Genomic DNA, 17,159 nt, shown 5'->3' with positions numbered 1-17,159 from the left:
AGCAACGCGACATCGCGGTAACGCCGGCCGTGCAACCCGCTACAACAGAGCCCGTTCACAAGATGGCGGCCGTGCAGGTGCGCGCTCATGCAATGGCGGCGACGGCGGAGCCCGTTCACAAAATGGCGCCGAAAACGGAGCTCTGTCACGTCACAGCTGCTACCCCAGAGCCAAGCAAACTTACAGCTGCATTTCCGAGTCAAGTCAAGTTGCAGCTGCGTTTCCTGGTTCAAGTCAAGTTTCTGAGTCCAGTCAAGTCACAGCTGTGTTTCCCGAGTCAAGTCAAGCTACGGCTGTTGTTCCAGAGTCAAGTCAAGCTACGGCTGTTGTTCCAGAGTCAAGTCAAGCTAGAGCTGTGTTTCCTGTGTCGAGTCAAGTCAGAGCCGCTCTTCCTAAGTTAAGTCAAGTCACAGCCGTGGTTCCTGAGTCAAGCAAAGTCACAGCCGAGGTTCCTGAGTCAAGCAAGGTCACAGCCGTGGTTCCTGAGTCAAGCAAGGTCACCGCTGTGGTTCCTGAGTCAAGTAAGGTCAAAGCCGTCGTTCCTGAGTCAAGCCAAGTCAGAGCTTTCGTTCCTGAGTCAAGCCAAGTCAGAACTGTCGTTCCTGAGTCAAGCGAAGTCACTACAGATCTCCACGAGCCAAGTCAAGTCACCGCTGATCTCCATGAACCAAGTCAAGCCTTAGCCGGTCTCCACAAACCAAGTCAAGCCACAGCTGATCTTCATGAGCCAAATCAAGTTATTGCTGCTGTCCCAGAGTCAGGTCACGTCCCGCCTGACGGCCCAGAGTCAAGTCACGTCTCGCCTGACGGCCCAGTGCCTCGTCACGTCTCGTCAGACCGCCCAGTGCCTCGTCACGTCTCGTCAGACCACCCAGTGCCTTGTCACGTCTCGTCTGTCTGTCCAGAGCCAAGTCACGTCTCGTCTGACCTTCCAGAGCCCCGTCATGTCTCGTCTATCTGTCCAGAGCCTCGCCATGTCTCGTTTGACTGCCCAGAGCCTCGCCATGTCTCGTCTGACATTCCAAGGTCACGCCCTATCGTGATGGCCAGCGTGCTGGACCCACCACTAGTGTCAGTGAGGGCAGCAAACATCCCAGTGGCATCAACACCTTCTAAAACCACCATTAAAGAGGTCCTGCCACCCGCCGCTGCTCTTCACTTAATGGCGGTTGCCATTTGGTGTGTGTGGGCTGCACACTGTACTCCTGAGGTCACGTCTGTTCACAAGTCTGCCCCGGAGGTCACATCTGTTCACAAGTGTGCTCCAGAGGTCACGTCTGTTCACAAGTCTGCCCCTGAGGTCACGTCTGGTCTCAAGTCTGCTCCAGAGGTCCCGTCTGATCTCAAGTCCGCTCCAGAGGTCCCGTCTGGTCTCAAGTCCGCTCCAGAGACCTCTTCCGTGAGAGAAGCTGTGCCAGTGCTTCCTGAGGTGTCAGCACTCGCTGTAGAACCTCCTAGGGAGGCGGCGTTGATCGACGAACTCTCTGCTTCTCTCCTTATTCTGTCTGCCTCCTCTGTTCCTGTTCTCCCCAGGTCCCTGTCCATGACGCAGGTTCCTGCTCCGCCCTGGAGGGCCCCGGCGCCTCCTGCTCCGCCCTGGAGGGCCCCGGCGCCTCCTGCTCTGCCCTGGAGGGCTCCTGCGCCTCCTGCTCTGCCTCCTGCTCCGCCCTGGAGGGCTCCTGCGTTTCTTTCTGCGCTTCCGGCTTCGCCCTAGAGGGCTCCTGCCCCTCCTGCTCCACCTCCGGCTCCGCCCTGGAGGGCTCCTGCGCTTCCAGCTCTGCCCCGGAGGGCTCCTGTGCTTCTTGCTCCGCCCTGGAGGGTTCCGTACCATCTCCCATCATGCAGCGCGCTGATTGGGTCAGCACCTGTGACCAATCAGGCGCGCTATAAAAGCCCGGACTTTCCCTCTGGCTTCACGAAGTATTGTTGTTGTGATTTTCATTGTTATCGTTCCTAGTTCCCAGTTCCCAGTTCCCGAGTTTCCTGTGTATAGCTTTCTCGCCTGGCCATCTCGTCTCGTCTGTCTCGCCGCCTGCCTACTGGACTCTAGCTCGTTTCACAGATTTTTCCCTCGTCTCGCCCCCTTTACGGATTACGTTTGCCACGGATCGACCCACGCCTGCTTCACGGACTTCTATTGTGCCTCACCCTAACATACCTGTTTGCTGTTGTTTTGACCCTGCCTGTTTGACCATGTATCTGTCTCGTCCCTTGAATAAAAGCTCGCAAATGGATCCGCTCGCCTCTCGTCTCACTCACTCCGTTACACATAGCATACTGCAATATAGTAGGAGTTGTATGTATGCCATGCAATTCTGGCAAATGTAGTAGGTCATCCGGTTATTCCATGCATACAGAAAATTTGCATACTATGCACAGTATACATACTGGCTACTGCAGAAATAGTAAGAGTAGTGTGATAGTATGGCATTTCGAACACAGCCTTTGATTTTCATACATGACATCACTGCTGGTGGGAGGGATCCCGTCTCGTTCTATGTGGGGCTCTCAGGTGTGCGTTACGCCACTGAATAAAGCACCACTTTTAATCTTGAGATTCAATCTCAAGATCGACTCATTCTATAATTATTACAATATCGAGACCGTTACACGGCAGCATATCTGCCTCGTCACTGTAGATCTATAAGTCTGTGTCTCACACATTAAAGTGGACATTGCTGTTTTATAGTTTCTTTCTGAAACTTATGGCCTCAGTCGTGGTTCTCTTCCTTATTTCATCTATTTCTCAGGGTGTTTTTTTTTTATTCTACTTGGCTCATAATCTTACTGTACATTCCTTGCATTACCTTGTGTCTACACTAGATTGTAAAGAAAGTATTTCTATGGGCAAAATTGTCCGTGTTGAGAAAATGCTGAAAAGTTTAGTAATGTTTCATGTTTTTACATTTGAATTGCTCTGGTTTAGGTTTACCTTGGACATAAATCTGTTACACTAATGCATGGAGAATTTTTGTCTTGTTGTAACATGTTTTTCTTTCTCATTTCAGAAATATGTTCTCTGTACTACACGTATACTGCCATATCTCTTGCCATATCACATTTATGAATTTTACAACTCAGTCGAACTCAATGACATACAGATGAGTTTCTGTAACAATGTGAATAAAGCAGATTTCTTGACACAGTTGTGTGAGGAGTCTAAGGGTCTGTTCAGAAATGAAAGTGGAGAGTTGAATAATCAAGAATGGCTTCAAATCAACCTCAACACACTGAGAAATGACACAGGAAAGGGGACAAGCTATGTCATGTCAAGGAGTAAACCTTCAATGCATGTTTGAGACAACCTAGAAAAGTTTGCTTTGACAGGAAATTCAGTTGAGTTACCATGTAAAAAATTGACTTTTAAAGCATCTCTATGTAGTTTTATGTACAGTTAAGTGCGTGGAATAAACTGTCCTAAACACATCACCTAATTAGACAGAAAGAGAAACTATGTGTGTTATATTTAGTGTGTGTGTGTTTTTTTTGTTTTGTTTGTTTTTAGATCTTCATGTTCTTCAGTGGAGACACGGCTGTGCAGTTGAACGTCACTCTAATGGTTCAGTAACATTTCTTCAAGGCACTGATGAATACGCCTATGATGGAGAGAGCTTGACCTTTGGCCTCTCTATGCACTGGAATGAATCAGTTTCCAGTTCATCTCACTTATAGTTCACATAAGAATCTGTAGGACTGTTATTTGAATGAGTTTTTTTATTGTTGGTTTATTATTTAAATAAATCATGTCTGTGTGTCCTGCAGCTCGTCCTGAGGTTTACTGTTCTGTAAAAGCATCTGGATCATCAGAGCAGCAGGTTCTGGTGTGTTTGGCCACAGGCTTCTACCCTAACCATGTGCAGATGGAGATCAGATGCGATCAGACACCGTTACCTGATGAGCAGCTGAACTCAATTGGAATTAGACCAAATGCAGACGGATCCTTTCAGCTGATGAAGAGCCTGAAGATCTTGCCATCTGTGTTGTTTCCAGCGAATATTCCACCTCGGTACTAAACTACCTAAACCACATTTTCACCATCATAAAAAGCCAAACCCATTGCTAATGAAACAGCTCTCACCTGATGGATTGTGTGTGTAGTCAACCGTTCAGTATTCTCTGAAGTTGTCCTAACTAGATCAGCCTGGTCTGGTCACTTGGAGCTTAGAAGGAATTCTTTCAGGTTCAGATAATAGGTTATAATAAATAAATAAAATGAGTCATGTTTTAAGAGAGGTTTAAGCGAATCACCATTTGAAATGGTTTTGGTTTAATATAACAATAACTCATAAGCAATAAATTCAAAATAACAGCGAGAAAGTCTTCACCCGAGGTGTGGCAAGGAAGAAGATCAAGAACGGTCATTTTATAATCTGCCATAAGCATCACAATGTCTCCTCCTTGCATTTCCATTTAAGTCACACTTTTGGTACATACACATAACTGTTTTTGTATGGGGGCCATGGCAATTTCTATACATATGATACGTGCAGTTTCACACTTGCTCAGATGTTGCAAAGGTCACAAGTTTAACCTGGAAACTGCAGCATCACCCTGAGTATCACAAATTCAGACTGTACAGACACATTATCTTCAGTTGCAATCAGACAAACCCATTTTTATCTTAATTATCTTTCATAATGCCTCTAGTATCTTAACACACTTTACATTTTAATAACCCTTAGAGGTGAGAGCAGTGGTTTGGAGTCTCAATGTTTCCAAAATCCTCCATAACAGAGTTCAATTCAGAATAAAAATCATTCAAAGCAATCATTTCCCTCACCAAATTTATTATTCTCTTGTTTATATCTCCGTGTTTTCTGATCAATCGAATCAGTTCCCTTAGTTTAAAAATCATCCTCTGATGCTCCTCCGGTTTTCTCTCGTCCTTGCCTCTGACGTTTCCTCCTTTCCTCTTTCCTCTTTCTTATCCCGCTTGAATTGACGCTTCTGTAGCATTTCTATAAACAAATCGTCCAGGTAAATTTCAAGTTTTTCTGGTTCTGGTTTTCAAGTTATTCCCCCTATAAGATTGTTCGGGAAATGGCACATTAACGTTGCCAGCTGATATAGCAGCTGATACAACACATCTGAAAGATCTCACTATCAGTGTGTGGTGAAGCATATATATATATAATAAAATCATGCTATAAATAATAATAGTTTTATATACATATACTTTCATTGGAGCACCTAAACCCAACCCCTAAACGTACCCACTTCTGAACAATATAAAACAAATAACACGCAAATATAATTACAGTCACAGGTTTTCATTGCAAAAACTGACCATAAACAAGCAGTATAAAAGCATTACAAACAAGTCGTGTAGCATTCCGAGTCTTCTGAAGCCATACGATATATTTATGTGAAGAAGGGAGTAAAACATAAGGTTTTAATCGCTGAGCTCTGTTAACGCGCTCATATCTCATTCAAAAAGATACTCCCGAACATTAGCATGACACAATCGGTCACTATATAAAGTGTTTTCCACCGCAAAACGTGGTATAATCTAGACTAAGATGATAGACTAAATATGCTCCTCTTCATTATTAAAACAGCTACAGACAAGCAGCTGAGCCCAGAATAAACGCAACGCCGCGTTTATTCGCGTTTTCCCATATAGAATAATCTCTACAGCCCTTTTATATCATTGTCTTTGTCCATTATGGTACGTTATGTGTTTTAATATTGATTTTCTTCAGGAGGATAACATCTGTTTAACGCATTGTGATCTGGGCACGTCTGCTTGCCTATACTGAGTTGGTCCTTTTAATATCACTTAATGCATTTCTTATTGCGCGTTTAAATCTGCTGGTATATAGTATATAGTTTAACAATAAGGTTTATACTGAATTTGGTCTTTATCATCTTCAAATGTGTCCGTTTTGCCACATTAAGCGTTTGTTGGGCAAGTAGGTAGGTGAAAGTTCGCGCATTGTATTCATGGTCATATGTTTGCCTTGAAGTACATTAAATTAATAAACAATATATATTAAATTTTATTTTTAATGGCACTTTTTGTATCTTACCACATTAAGCCATATTATGTGTTTATGGTTTTCTACGGGAGGAAAACACTTAACGAGAGACTTTGCACATTGCGTTCATATTCAGCTGTTCTGTGGCCACTGATTTGCGGGTCTTTGTTTTTATCTCCCACAGATGACATGCACGAACACGCAGGTAGCAGAGAGTGCAAGTGATGATTGCGAGTGACATGGTAATTTAGTTTCTTTTTTCTTGTCTTTACCACCTGGCTATTGCTGTAAAATGATGAGAGATTCAATTAAAAAAGTAATAAATAAATAAAATAAAATAAAAAACAAAATAGACTTAAAGCGACGTCACTTGCAGAAGTGCAGGTGTCAGAGAGAGCACGTCTGCAGCCAGACCCTTCTCGACAATTACGTTATGGGGATGTTCTTGAGCACCGAAGAACACAAAAATCTGCAATGAACTCGGCCTGTGTTCTCCTCCTGATTTCTATTGTTTTGCCGTCTCAAAGTGGTAAGAAAACTCATTGTCTCTGTATTTTACCACTAAGTGGACTATAACGCATTCAAAGTGTAGTAAATATGGTCATGTTCAAAAGGAGCTCCTAGTGCTTAGAGAATGAAAAATTTAGTTGACCCTGATGGTTTTCCATATTTTTACAGTACCAGTGTTCAATCTATTCGTTTAACTTAACATTAACTCTTTTAGTGCTTACTTTTTGCCTTTGCATTGGGCAGGTTTGTTTTGTTTGAACATGTTTCTTCTCCCTTCCTCATTTCAGAAAAATATTCTCTGTACTAAATGTCCAGCGCCATATCAAAATCTCACATCTCTGGAGACATTTATGAATTTTACAACTCAATCGAGCTCAATGATATAGAGATGAATTTCTGTAACGGTGTGAATAAAGCAACATTCTTGACACAGTTGTGTGAGGAGTCTAAGAGACTCTTTAAAAATGAAACTGATGATCTGCGTTATGAACGAGAGTGGCTTCAAATCAACCTCAACACATTGATAAGACACATAAGAAATGAAAACGGGACGAACGACACAGGTAATTATGTTTACGGCACAGGTAAGCTGTACCATATATTATTCATAGTTTCGTTAAACAGCCTGGACAACTTAATATTTGTGAGCATCTGAATGTAATGAAACAAATATTTTGTTATAATGTTTATAATAGTACACAAAATAATGCACAAAATAATGTCTGTAATATATTAAAAATATTTGATTGTTTCCAGGTATTTTAGGATTAAAATCATCTACAGCACAAACGTAAAGGGATAATGGTTATGGCAAGTCTGAGCAATTAAGAGAAAAAATACTTAGACATACGAAATAATTATTTAGGCATAAACATGTTCATAACTTTTTTCTTGTGCATCTCTCAGTCACAGAAAAATGTATATGATGGAATTCCTACATTAAAGGGGCAACATAGTTTACCTGCTGACACATCTTACCCCACTCTACAATATTTGTAGTGTTTTAGAATATTATCGTTGTCGCATTTTGTGATCTTAATCATGTGTTTTTTTTTTTAGATCTTCATGTTCTTCAGTGGAGACACAGCTGTGCAGTTGAACATCACTCTGATGATTCAGTAATATTCCTTCAAGGCACTGATGAATATGCCTATGATGGAGAGACCTTGAACTTTAACCTCTCTATGCGAAGGAAGCTTTTAGTCCTTGATCACGGCATCATCTGGAATAGAGAATCAGTTTCCAGCCTGGAGAATAAATGTGTGGAAAAGTTAACCAGCTTCACTAACCTTCAACGAGAGGAAGAGTTCATCATGGAATGTGAGTTTGTAACACTTCCATCCATAGCTTACAACAGAATCTGTGGGAAGGTTTTAATGCTGGTCACATTTTTTTTTAGCATTTCCAGCCCACTGACCCTTAACATTATGCCTGTCTTTTGTTTGCTGATATAAACGGCTTCTTTATATGTGAAGTGAATAATAACATTTACTCTCAAGCTGCATGTCCAGTCAGGTGCAATTCATTTCTGTGGGTTCAGTGTGGTTTCTCACTCCCCTATCCTTCAGTGTCAGCCTCAACCTCTGTCAAGTTTGTGATAGATTTATGAATAAGTTTAGATCAGAAAATAAGGGATCTTTTTAGTCCAATATAAATTTAGAGATAGACCCTCTGTCAAAAATTTGCACCCTTGGTACAGTAAATATGAGCAAAATCAGGCTGTGGAAAAATGTCTTTGGTGTTTATTCTCTTTGTCTTTTATGTAAAAATACTCACAAAAACACGTTCTTTAAAGCTGCTGTAACTTTTTTTTGGTTAAAAAAATCAATTTTTGAGCAAGTTTATAACAAGTCAGTGTTCAAAACGTACCTTAGTCAGATTCAAAATGATAAGCTTGTAATAATGTTTTCTAATTTAAGTGGTACTGGTAGGTTTTTGCAGGAAATACCAGTGTAGAAATGTTCGAAGAAAGGAAGGAAGAGGGCAGGTCGGCTTAGGGAGACTCGTGTGCTTTATTCAAAACTCAAACAAAAAAAGTCACGCTCACTGCGTGTTCCAACAATTCACAATTCAAAATAACTATACAGTCCCCTTGGGCTTCTTTCAGCTCTCCACCGCGGTAACGCACACAAGTCTCTGTCCAATGTCTCTCTCCCTCCATGTTCTACCATCACCCTTTTACCCTTTTATCTCTCCAAGCCAATTACAGGTGATCAGCAATCAGACACAGGTGTTACAAAATTTGCACTTGACCTACTTACTCACCGCTCATCTCCCAACCTTCTCTCCAGCTGCATGTTCCGCAGAACCACGCCCCCCGTCGCCACAAACCCCCGGGGATCCCTCCGGCCTGCAGCCCCTCCCCCTCCATTTCTGGAGAGAAAGTCGGCTACTGCCATCTGTGCCCCTGGCCTGTGGACCACCTTGAATTTAAAGGGCTGTATATCCCGCCAGCCCCAGGAACTGCCTCACCTCCTTTTTGGTTTTGAGTCTCGGACAGGTTGCAAATGCTGCCGTCTTACTAATTTGGGGACGCACCTGTCCATGACCCAAGTGGAAGCCCAGATACCTGACCTCCACCCGCCCAATCGCACACTTCTTCGGGTTGGCCGTCAGCCCGGCCCCTCTCAGCGCTCGCAGGACAGCCCGCAAATGCACCATATGACGCTGCCAATCCTGACTGTAGATGATGATGTCATCCAGATAGGCAGCGGCATAGGCGGCATGCGGCTGGAGGATTCTGTCCATGAGTCAGGGAAGGGAAGTGTAACAAATTGGTATAACCCAAACGGCGTGGTGAAGGCTGTTTTTTCTTTGGATAAGGGTGATAAGGGGATTTGCTAATATCCCTTAGTTAAATCCAGTGTCGAGTAAAAATGAGCTGTACCCAGCCGATCAAGCAATTCGTCAACCCGTGGCATTGGATAGGCGTCGAATTTCAACACAGCATTCACCTTGCGGCAATCCACACAGAACCGAACAGAGGCGTCCGTTTTAGGTACCAAAATTATCGGGCTCGCCCAATCACTGTGGGATACTTCTATTATTCCCATCTCTAGCATAGAGTCTAATTCAGCCTGAACTACCTTTTTTTGTGTTCAGGTAACCGATATGGCTGACTGCGTACTACCACGCCCGGCTCAGTTTCAATATGGTGCTGGATGAGATTGGTTCGACCGGGCAGAGGTGAGAACACGTCTATAAACTCGGTTTGCAACCTGGCTACATCAGTGAGCTGGGAGGACGTGAGAGGTGATCTCCCCCCGGGGCCAGAGTGTGGGATTGGATTTTAGTGCCCACCTCTGGCCCGAGATCTTCCTCCCCACTCACTGCCGTCGCCAGCATCACCGGTTCCACCTCGCTCCATTTTTTTAGGAGGTTCAGATGGTAGATTTGAAGTGCCCCACTCCTGTCTGTTCGAACCACCTCATAATTGAGATCTCCCACTCGACATATGACCTCAAAGGGTCCTTGCCACTTGGCGAGTAATTTAGAGCTAGAGGTTGGGAGCAAAACAAGTACTTTATCTCCCGGTGCAAAGACCATGCGGCTTTTATCCAATGCCTCAGGCTGAATTAGGCTTTGATGGATTGAGGTTTGGTTACATCCTGAATCCACCAGAGCCCAATAAGTACCCCCCTTAATACTCACAGGTATTTGGTACAGGCCAGCTTGATCGGGGGCAGCCTGCGGGGCATCCGGAACCCGGACCAGTGTCCCCACCTCCATCACCGGACACCGGACACCGGTCCCCGCAATGCCAACAGGCCGGCCCAGACTTCCCCGCCGCCCTAGTGGTGGGAAGCAGGTCAAGAGATTGGCGCAGAGAGAGCAGAGGAACAGGAACAGACTCGGTACTCAAACTGGTAGGCCCCGTACCCCTGGACAGGGGCCTCAGTCCAGCAGACTCTGGTGCCGGACCACTCCCCCAGCCTGAACCTCCCGGTCCATCCAGCTCCGGAACAGCTCGCGGTCCTCAATTTTACAGGAGTATGGACCAAAACAGGGCAAATGCATTAAAGGGAGTCAGAAAATATGCTTACTTTAACCCTTACACATGCATTATTTTCAGTGTCCCCAGTAAGAATAAGCAAATTTTTGTGCAAAAAGCGCACACTAAATTGATCAGAAAGCAATGTCATTGAGCTGGCATTTACTCTCGTTCATGCACACACCCACGACAGCCAAAAATGTGTTATTCATTGATGCATACTGTATGATAATCGGACAGCAAAAATAAAATACTAATAACAATTAACAACAATACTGTGCTTACCTTACATATTTCATGAAGTATACATTTTAGAACATAATGCAGAAATTTGCACAGTCAAAACTGTTCAAGTCCAGCAGCTGTCAATGCCAAGAGTAGTCTGGATGGTTTAAAAGATGTTCTGCTGCAGGACAGCATTGTATAGTCCCTATATTCAGTTTTGATTTGTATTAAGTCATTCAACTGTTCTTTTATTTCAGTTACAATTATATTTAGAAGTCTTCTAATCATCTCTCACCACGTGTAATCCATGTTGTGAAATCTGAGTCACTCTTTATCGTGTAACTGATATTTAGGCCACTTTGCCATCGCAATCACTTAAATAAAATGAATGAACGAATATATAGCTGCACATTCAAAATCTTGCCCTTTACAGCGCCAAAACCCTGTCACTCACGAGTCATCTCACCAACATAACAGATGGTAAATTGATTGACAGGTCCGTTAAACTGAACCAATAAGGGTTGCGTTAAGGAAAAATGACTTGATGACTGCACTACACATTATTTTACTGTGATACTTTGAGCTCGAACATATTAAAATAACATGACTAAAGATAAAAACAAAGAAAAATGCAGCTGATTGGGCGGCTTTAAATTAAATTTTGTCTACCCACCCAAAGCGTTATTCTCTGCCCAATCTGCCAACACTGGCTGGGACTCCTTCTTTATGTTACAGACGTGACGTAATGACGCAAAGACGAGCAGTGGCATGTTTGTATTTCCTGCAAAAACCTACCAGGACCACTTAAATTAGAAGCTTATCGTTTTGAATCTGACTAAGGTAAGAGGCAAAATAGAAGCAGATATTTCTTTGAAAGATATGCATTGCACCTTTATTGCTTTATTTAATACTTTGTGTGTCCTCCAGGGTCAGTCAGGTGTTGATTTAATTTCTGCTGCTGAATTTCTTCTTCTGTCCCTTATTGTAATCTCAAACTGACTGATAGTGAAATCAGGATCTTTATAGTAGGACTCCTTGTTCATACTGAAATCTCATTGGATTACACTATTTGTAAATGGAATGTTTGGAAATTTAAAAACAAAAGATCTGTTTTTTTGAAGCATCTAATGTGCCACAGACTTACATGTGCAACAGTCCTGACCTGTCTGAAATGAGCAGCAAAACAGACCAGACTTTATGCCGGTGCAACATGAGGCAAAAGGAAGAGTCCATTATTATATCAATCACTGATAAATTAATTCAGTTTGTCTGTCTGTCTGTGTGTCCTGCAGCTGATCCTGATGTTTACATCTTTGTAAAAGCGTCCGGATCATCAGAGCAGCAGGTTCTGATGTGTTTGGCCACAGGCTTCTACCCTAAATATGTGCATATGGAGATCAGACACGATTGGACACCGTTACCTGATGAGCAGCTGCACTCGCATGGAATCAGACCAAATGCAGATGGATCCTTTGAGCTGATGAAGAGCCTGGAGATCTTGCTGTGTGAAAGATGTCTCTATTATTATGTGGTGAATGAAAAGATTCTGCCAGACGAAGAATTGTTTCCCTGTTCAGCTGATCATGGTACTACTGTCTAGTCCCAGTTTCACTTTTGTCTTTTTTACGTAGAACTGGCAGAGTTTTTTTTGATTATTGTTGGACTGATCAAAGTTTATCTGTGGTTTCATAAGATACTTAATTTACTTCATTACTACTCATTTGAATTTGCATCTAATGTAACTTTAGAAATAACGGATTTCTGTTCTGTGACAGGTGGAGGTGAAAGCATTTTTGTCATTGTAATTTTGGTCAGTTCAACTGTTTCCATCATTGTTCTCACATTTTATCAACTAATAAAGTTTATTAAACGTCAAAGTAAGTATCATTTAAAGGAGAAGTCCACTTGCAAAACAAAGATTCACATATAATTTATTCACTCCCTTGTCATCCAAGATGTTCATGTCTTTCTTTCTTCAGTCGTAAAGAAATTATGTTTTTTGAGAAAAACATTTCTGCATTTTTCTCCATATAATGGACTGATGTGGTGCTCCGATTTTGAACTTCCAAAATGTAGTTTAAATGCAGCTTCAAAGGCTCTAAATGATCCCAGCCAAGGAAGAAGGGTCTTATCTAGCGAAACGATCGGTTATTTTAATTTAAAAAATACAATTTAAATACTTTTTAATCTCAAACGCTCATCTTGCCTTTCTCTCCCTAAACTCTGTGTATTCTGACTCAAGACAGTTAGAGTATGTCGAAAAACTTGAAAAATGATTTTCAAAAATCATTTCAAAATCATCCTTCGCTGCAGAAGTAGCGACACAGTCTTTGCAAAGTGAACAAGCAAAGAAGATCAAACACCCTTAAAAAAGGTAAAACTGCGATATAGGACGATTTCGAAGTTAAGGGTGAACATGAGACTGAAGTTTTACGACATACCCTAACTGTCATGAACTGGAACAAAAACAGTCCAGGCAGAGTAAGACAAGATGAGAACTTTTTGGAAGTTCAAAATCGGGGCACCATATCAGTCCATTATATGGAGAAAAATGGTGAAATGTTTTCCTTAAAATTACGACTGAAGAAAGAAAGGCATGAACATCTTGGATGACAAGGGGGTGAGTACATTATCTGTACATTTTTGTTCTGGAAGTGGTGTTCTTCTTTCATTTAAAGTCATTTAAAGTCATATAAATATGAGTAGAATAGAAGAATGACTTTGTTAATGTTTACCGTTTTAGAAAAGCTGAATAAACTGAAGACACCATCACAAGTGGAACTATTGAGTGAGTTACTTACTAAAACACAACATGTCCATATGTCTCTTAAATTTGGATTCATTTTTTTGCACTTGAAAGTGAATAATTTACCATATAAAACACACTGTGGTCATTTCACAGACATTAATGCTTTCGTCACTGAGAGATTGTCAAAGACTAATCTCTGGTTTCACAGACAAGGCTTAAGCCTGGTCCCAGACTAAAATGTAAGTCTAAGAAACTTGCACTGATTGATCTTGAAATAGCCAGTGCCCTTGTTTTGTCTCAAGATGCACACCAGTAATGTTTTTTCTAAGTCACATTTATAAAAAGGTTACAAATCAAAATTTGACAGTCACGCGTTTGAAGCTGTACATGTGCTATAGTTTACTGTACACAGAGTGGTGAAATTTCCATAATCATAAATTGTTCTGTATACTGTAAATGCACTGTATGTGTAAGTATAAATTCCCATGTTGATTCGTTCAGCTCTTTCCTCTCATTGGTTTTAGGATGCAGATATTCTGATTGGTGTGTCATCAGTTTTGCTAATGTTTAACATAGTTTAACTCATTGTTAAACTTTTTGAGAAATGTGTCATGTTTAACTGAATAAATGGTTCGGGAAAATGTTATTATCTGATTTACGAACAAATGTAAATACAATTCGTTAATGAACTGGGCCGTGCTTTGTGTTTTTGACTCAAAAAGAACCGGTTCATAAGAGTCATTTGTTAATGAAGCCAGTTACATAGGTTGCGCTGCATGCACGTGCAATTATCGTGAACAGTTTACTGAAAGACGTGTTTTTGCCATTATTTTTCCTTAAACTGTCGTCGCTGCTGCTGAAAACTAGCATATGAAACACTGTTTACATTTATATTTTATTCTGTGATAATTCCGGGTGGCAGGTGGGGTGGCAGAGCTTTTTCTTAGGGTGGCAGTTGCCACCCCGTGCCACCCCGTGCCACACCGGTAGATCCGCCCCTGCACATTTATAATTTCATGTGATTATGAAAACACAGATGGAACCAGAACTGGAAATAAGTGAGTGTGAATTTCTAAAGAAGCACAAAATTAAAACCTGCATTTAACATTAGGTTTACTGTCACTGTACAGCCTCACTGTGTCCATGATGAAATGCATTAACATGTTTAATAACCATCTGTACTAATCAACCACTGTATTTTATTTTTTTTCCTGAACTCTACATCTGGACCAGAAACACATGCAGATTTGGCTGCTGCTTTAAATGATTGTTCAGATGTTTTTCAGTCCTGTTAAATTAATGTTTCTTCTCTGTTTCTTTCAGCTGAGGAGCTTCATGAAACTCAAAGTCTTTGTGAGGCTAAAGAGACTCCAGCAGCAGCTCCTACAGCAGCTCGAGGTCAGAACTTTGAATTCATTCATCTGAATTCATCATCACTCACTCAGAGTCTTAAAAATGTGCTACAATGTCTCTTCTAGGTGAAATGGGCTCTAAAAACATCTCCCTGCCTAATTTTGGTGAGTTAAATGGGTTTCATAGTTTTATTATAATCAGACAGACACAGGATATGAAATTTTATAATTTTACAATATATTTTATTTTTTTTCAGCCATGGAGAGAGAAGACACAGATCAGAACTCTGTTACCCAGAATGCTCTGCAGTTAGCGCTGATACGTAAGATTAGTAGTTTCTTTTCAAAATGCAGTAATTTAATTGTTCTAAGAAACAATGTGTTTATATTCAAGATTATTTGTGTTGATTTTAAAAACTCTGTTTCAGAACATTGCAGATTCAAGAACATTTCAATGCCAAACCTTGGTAATGTTTCAGTTCATTTTTACAAAATATAAATACATTTATAAACATATATATTTAAATGTAAATTAATATTGGTATTTAAAAAAAATACGCAAGAAAAAAATCTTCAGTTTTTAATTACCGTAATTTTTTTTTTTTTTTAGCTGTAGAAGGGACACCAGTGACTCCAGTTAGATCAGCTGATTTTCTTATAGATTTTACAGGCTGATTTAGATGTTACTTCTGTCATCAATGTCAAAAGTACAGGAACTTCTGAATGGGACTTCTGAATGTCATATGTGCTTGACATTTCCTTACTTATTAGTGTAGTGTCATTCTCTAGCAAGCTTTCAGATACACACACCCACTCCTGAAAGCTGAAATAAAATGCTTTCATTGCACGGTAATGTTTTTATTTTCCTTTTTTTATGTTTAAGATAAATATCACCATTGTACTGCTACCATTAAGTATTTCGTGCATTTTTAGTTGCACACAAGACTTTGAGGAAATAAAATGTATTCAGAATCCTCTGTTGCTTTAATGTTAAATTTTAGAGTTGTGATTTCCAGGCCAGGATAAGTCATGGAAACTATGGCATTTTATATTGACATACGGAATACTTTTATAGCTATACTAAGCTCTCAAATATTTCATCAGCATATTGCGCTCTTTTGGTACTTTTCCGTTTTGTACACTTTGTTGAATATGAGATGTTAAGATATCCAACGTTTGTTAAAACTTGTAGAACTTGGTGGTGTGTCTGATTAAAACACTGGAAGAAATGCCAGTCCTTTGCTCTCTTTAATTCCACTTAAGTAAAGAATAATACATCTTTAGCCATTGACATCAAATGCAGTGCAGGAATTCACATGATGCAGGACTACCATGATAAACATGATGGAGTGGATGCCCAGGATAAACTGATGGTTTTTAGGTCATTAACACATCCAAAGGAAAGGACTCAAAGGACATGGTTGGGTGCCCATTCAAACACCCACACCTCACCAACACAAAAAAGGAACAAGGAAGGAAGTGAGGTCTATTTATAGACCTTAAGCAGGGGAATATGGGTAATGTTGTGCACCATATATGGGAGTTCACCCCAAATGAAGTTGACTAGGAATTGTGGAATATGTAGTATAAAGAAAAAAAAAAAAATAGAAAAAAATTCAAGTCAAATTCACAACACACTTTTTTTGTATTTTAAGTCTAAAAATTAGTGTCTATTTGTTTCATGTGTTCTGTATGCAAGCAGAATCAGAATCAGAATGAGCTTTATTGCCGTGTATGTTTACACATACTAGGAATCTGTTGTAGTGACAGAAGCTCCACAGTGCATGACAGTGAATGACAGTGACAGGACCAGACATGATAACAGACAATAAAAAGAACAATATACAATTATACAAGACAGACAATGTGCAAAATAACAATAAGTTTACAATAAACAAAATAAACAAGTTACTGCAACTGTTCCTGTGCCTGGCCGTTCTGGTACTTAGTGCTCTGTAGCGTCGACCAGACGGCAACAGTTCAAAGAGGGAGTGTGCTGGATGTGAGGGATCCAGAGTGATTTTGCCAGCCTTTTTACTCACTCTGGATAAGTACAGTTCTTGGAGAGTAGGAAGGGTTGTGCCAATAATTCGCTCAGATGTCCGGACTGTCCAATGCAGTCTTCTAAGGTCAGATTTGGTAGCTGAGCTGAACCAGACTGTTACTGAGGTGCAGAGGACAGATTCAATGATGGCAGTGTAAAACTGTTTCAGTAGTTCCTGAGGCAGGTTGAACTTCGTTAGTTGGCGAAGGAAGTACAGCCTCTGCTGGACCTTTTTGACTGTTGAGTCTATGTGAATGTCACACTTCAGGTCCTGAGAGATGGTGTTGCCAAGGAACCTGAATGTCTCCAC

General features: G+C 41.1%; 1 protein-coding gene across 1 annotated transcript; it reads left to right on the top strand.

The window, feature by feature from the left end:
• Positions 1–6,413: 6,413 nt before the first annotated feature.
• Positions 6,414–16,017, top strand: LOC127158503 (uncharacterized). The gene is made up of 11 exons (XM_051101593.1): positions 6,414–6,507; positions 6,776–7,051; positions 7,548–7,808; positions 11,997–12,290; positions 12,480–12,581; positions 13,448–13,492; positions 14,777–14,851; positions 14,932–14,970; positions 15,063–15,128; positions 15,234–15,272; positions 15,416–16,017. The coding sequence occupies exons 2-11, from the start codon at positions 6,796–6,798 to the stop codon at positions 15,478–15,480; spliced, it is 1,242 nt and encodes a 413-aa protein (XP_050957550.1). The 5' UTR covers positions 6,414–6,507; positions 6,776–6,795; the 3' UTR covers positions 15,481–16,017.
• Positions 16,018–17,159: the final 1,142 nt, after the last annotated feature.

Source organism: Labeo rohita, unplaced genomic scaffold (assembly GCF_022985175.1).
Source record: "Labeo rohita strain BAU-BD-2019 unplaced genomic scaffold, IGBB_LRoh.1.0 scaffold_1520, whole genome shotgun sequence".
NCBI classification, from domain to species: Eukaryota; Metazoa; Chordata; class Actinopteri; order Cypriniformes; family Cyprinidae; genus Labeo; species Labeo rohita.
The sequence above is the reverse complement of the archived record's forward strand: the minus strand, read 5'-3'. Positions and strand labels throughout refer to the sequence as shown.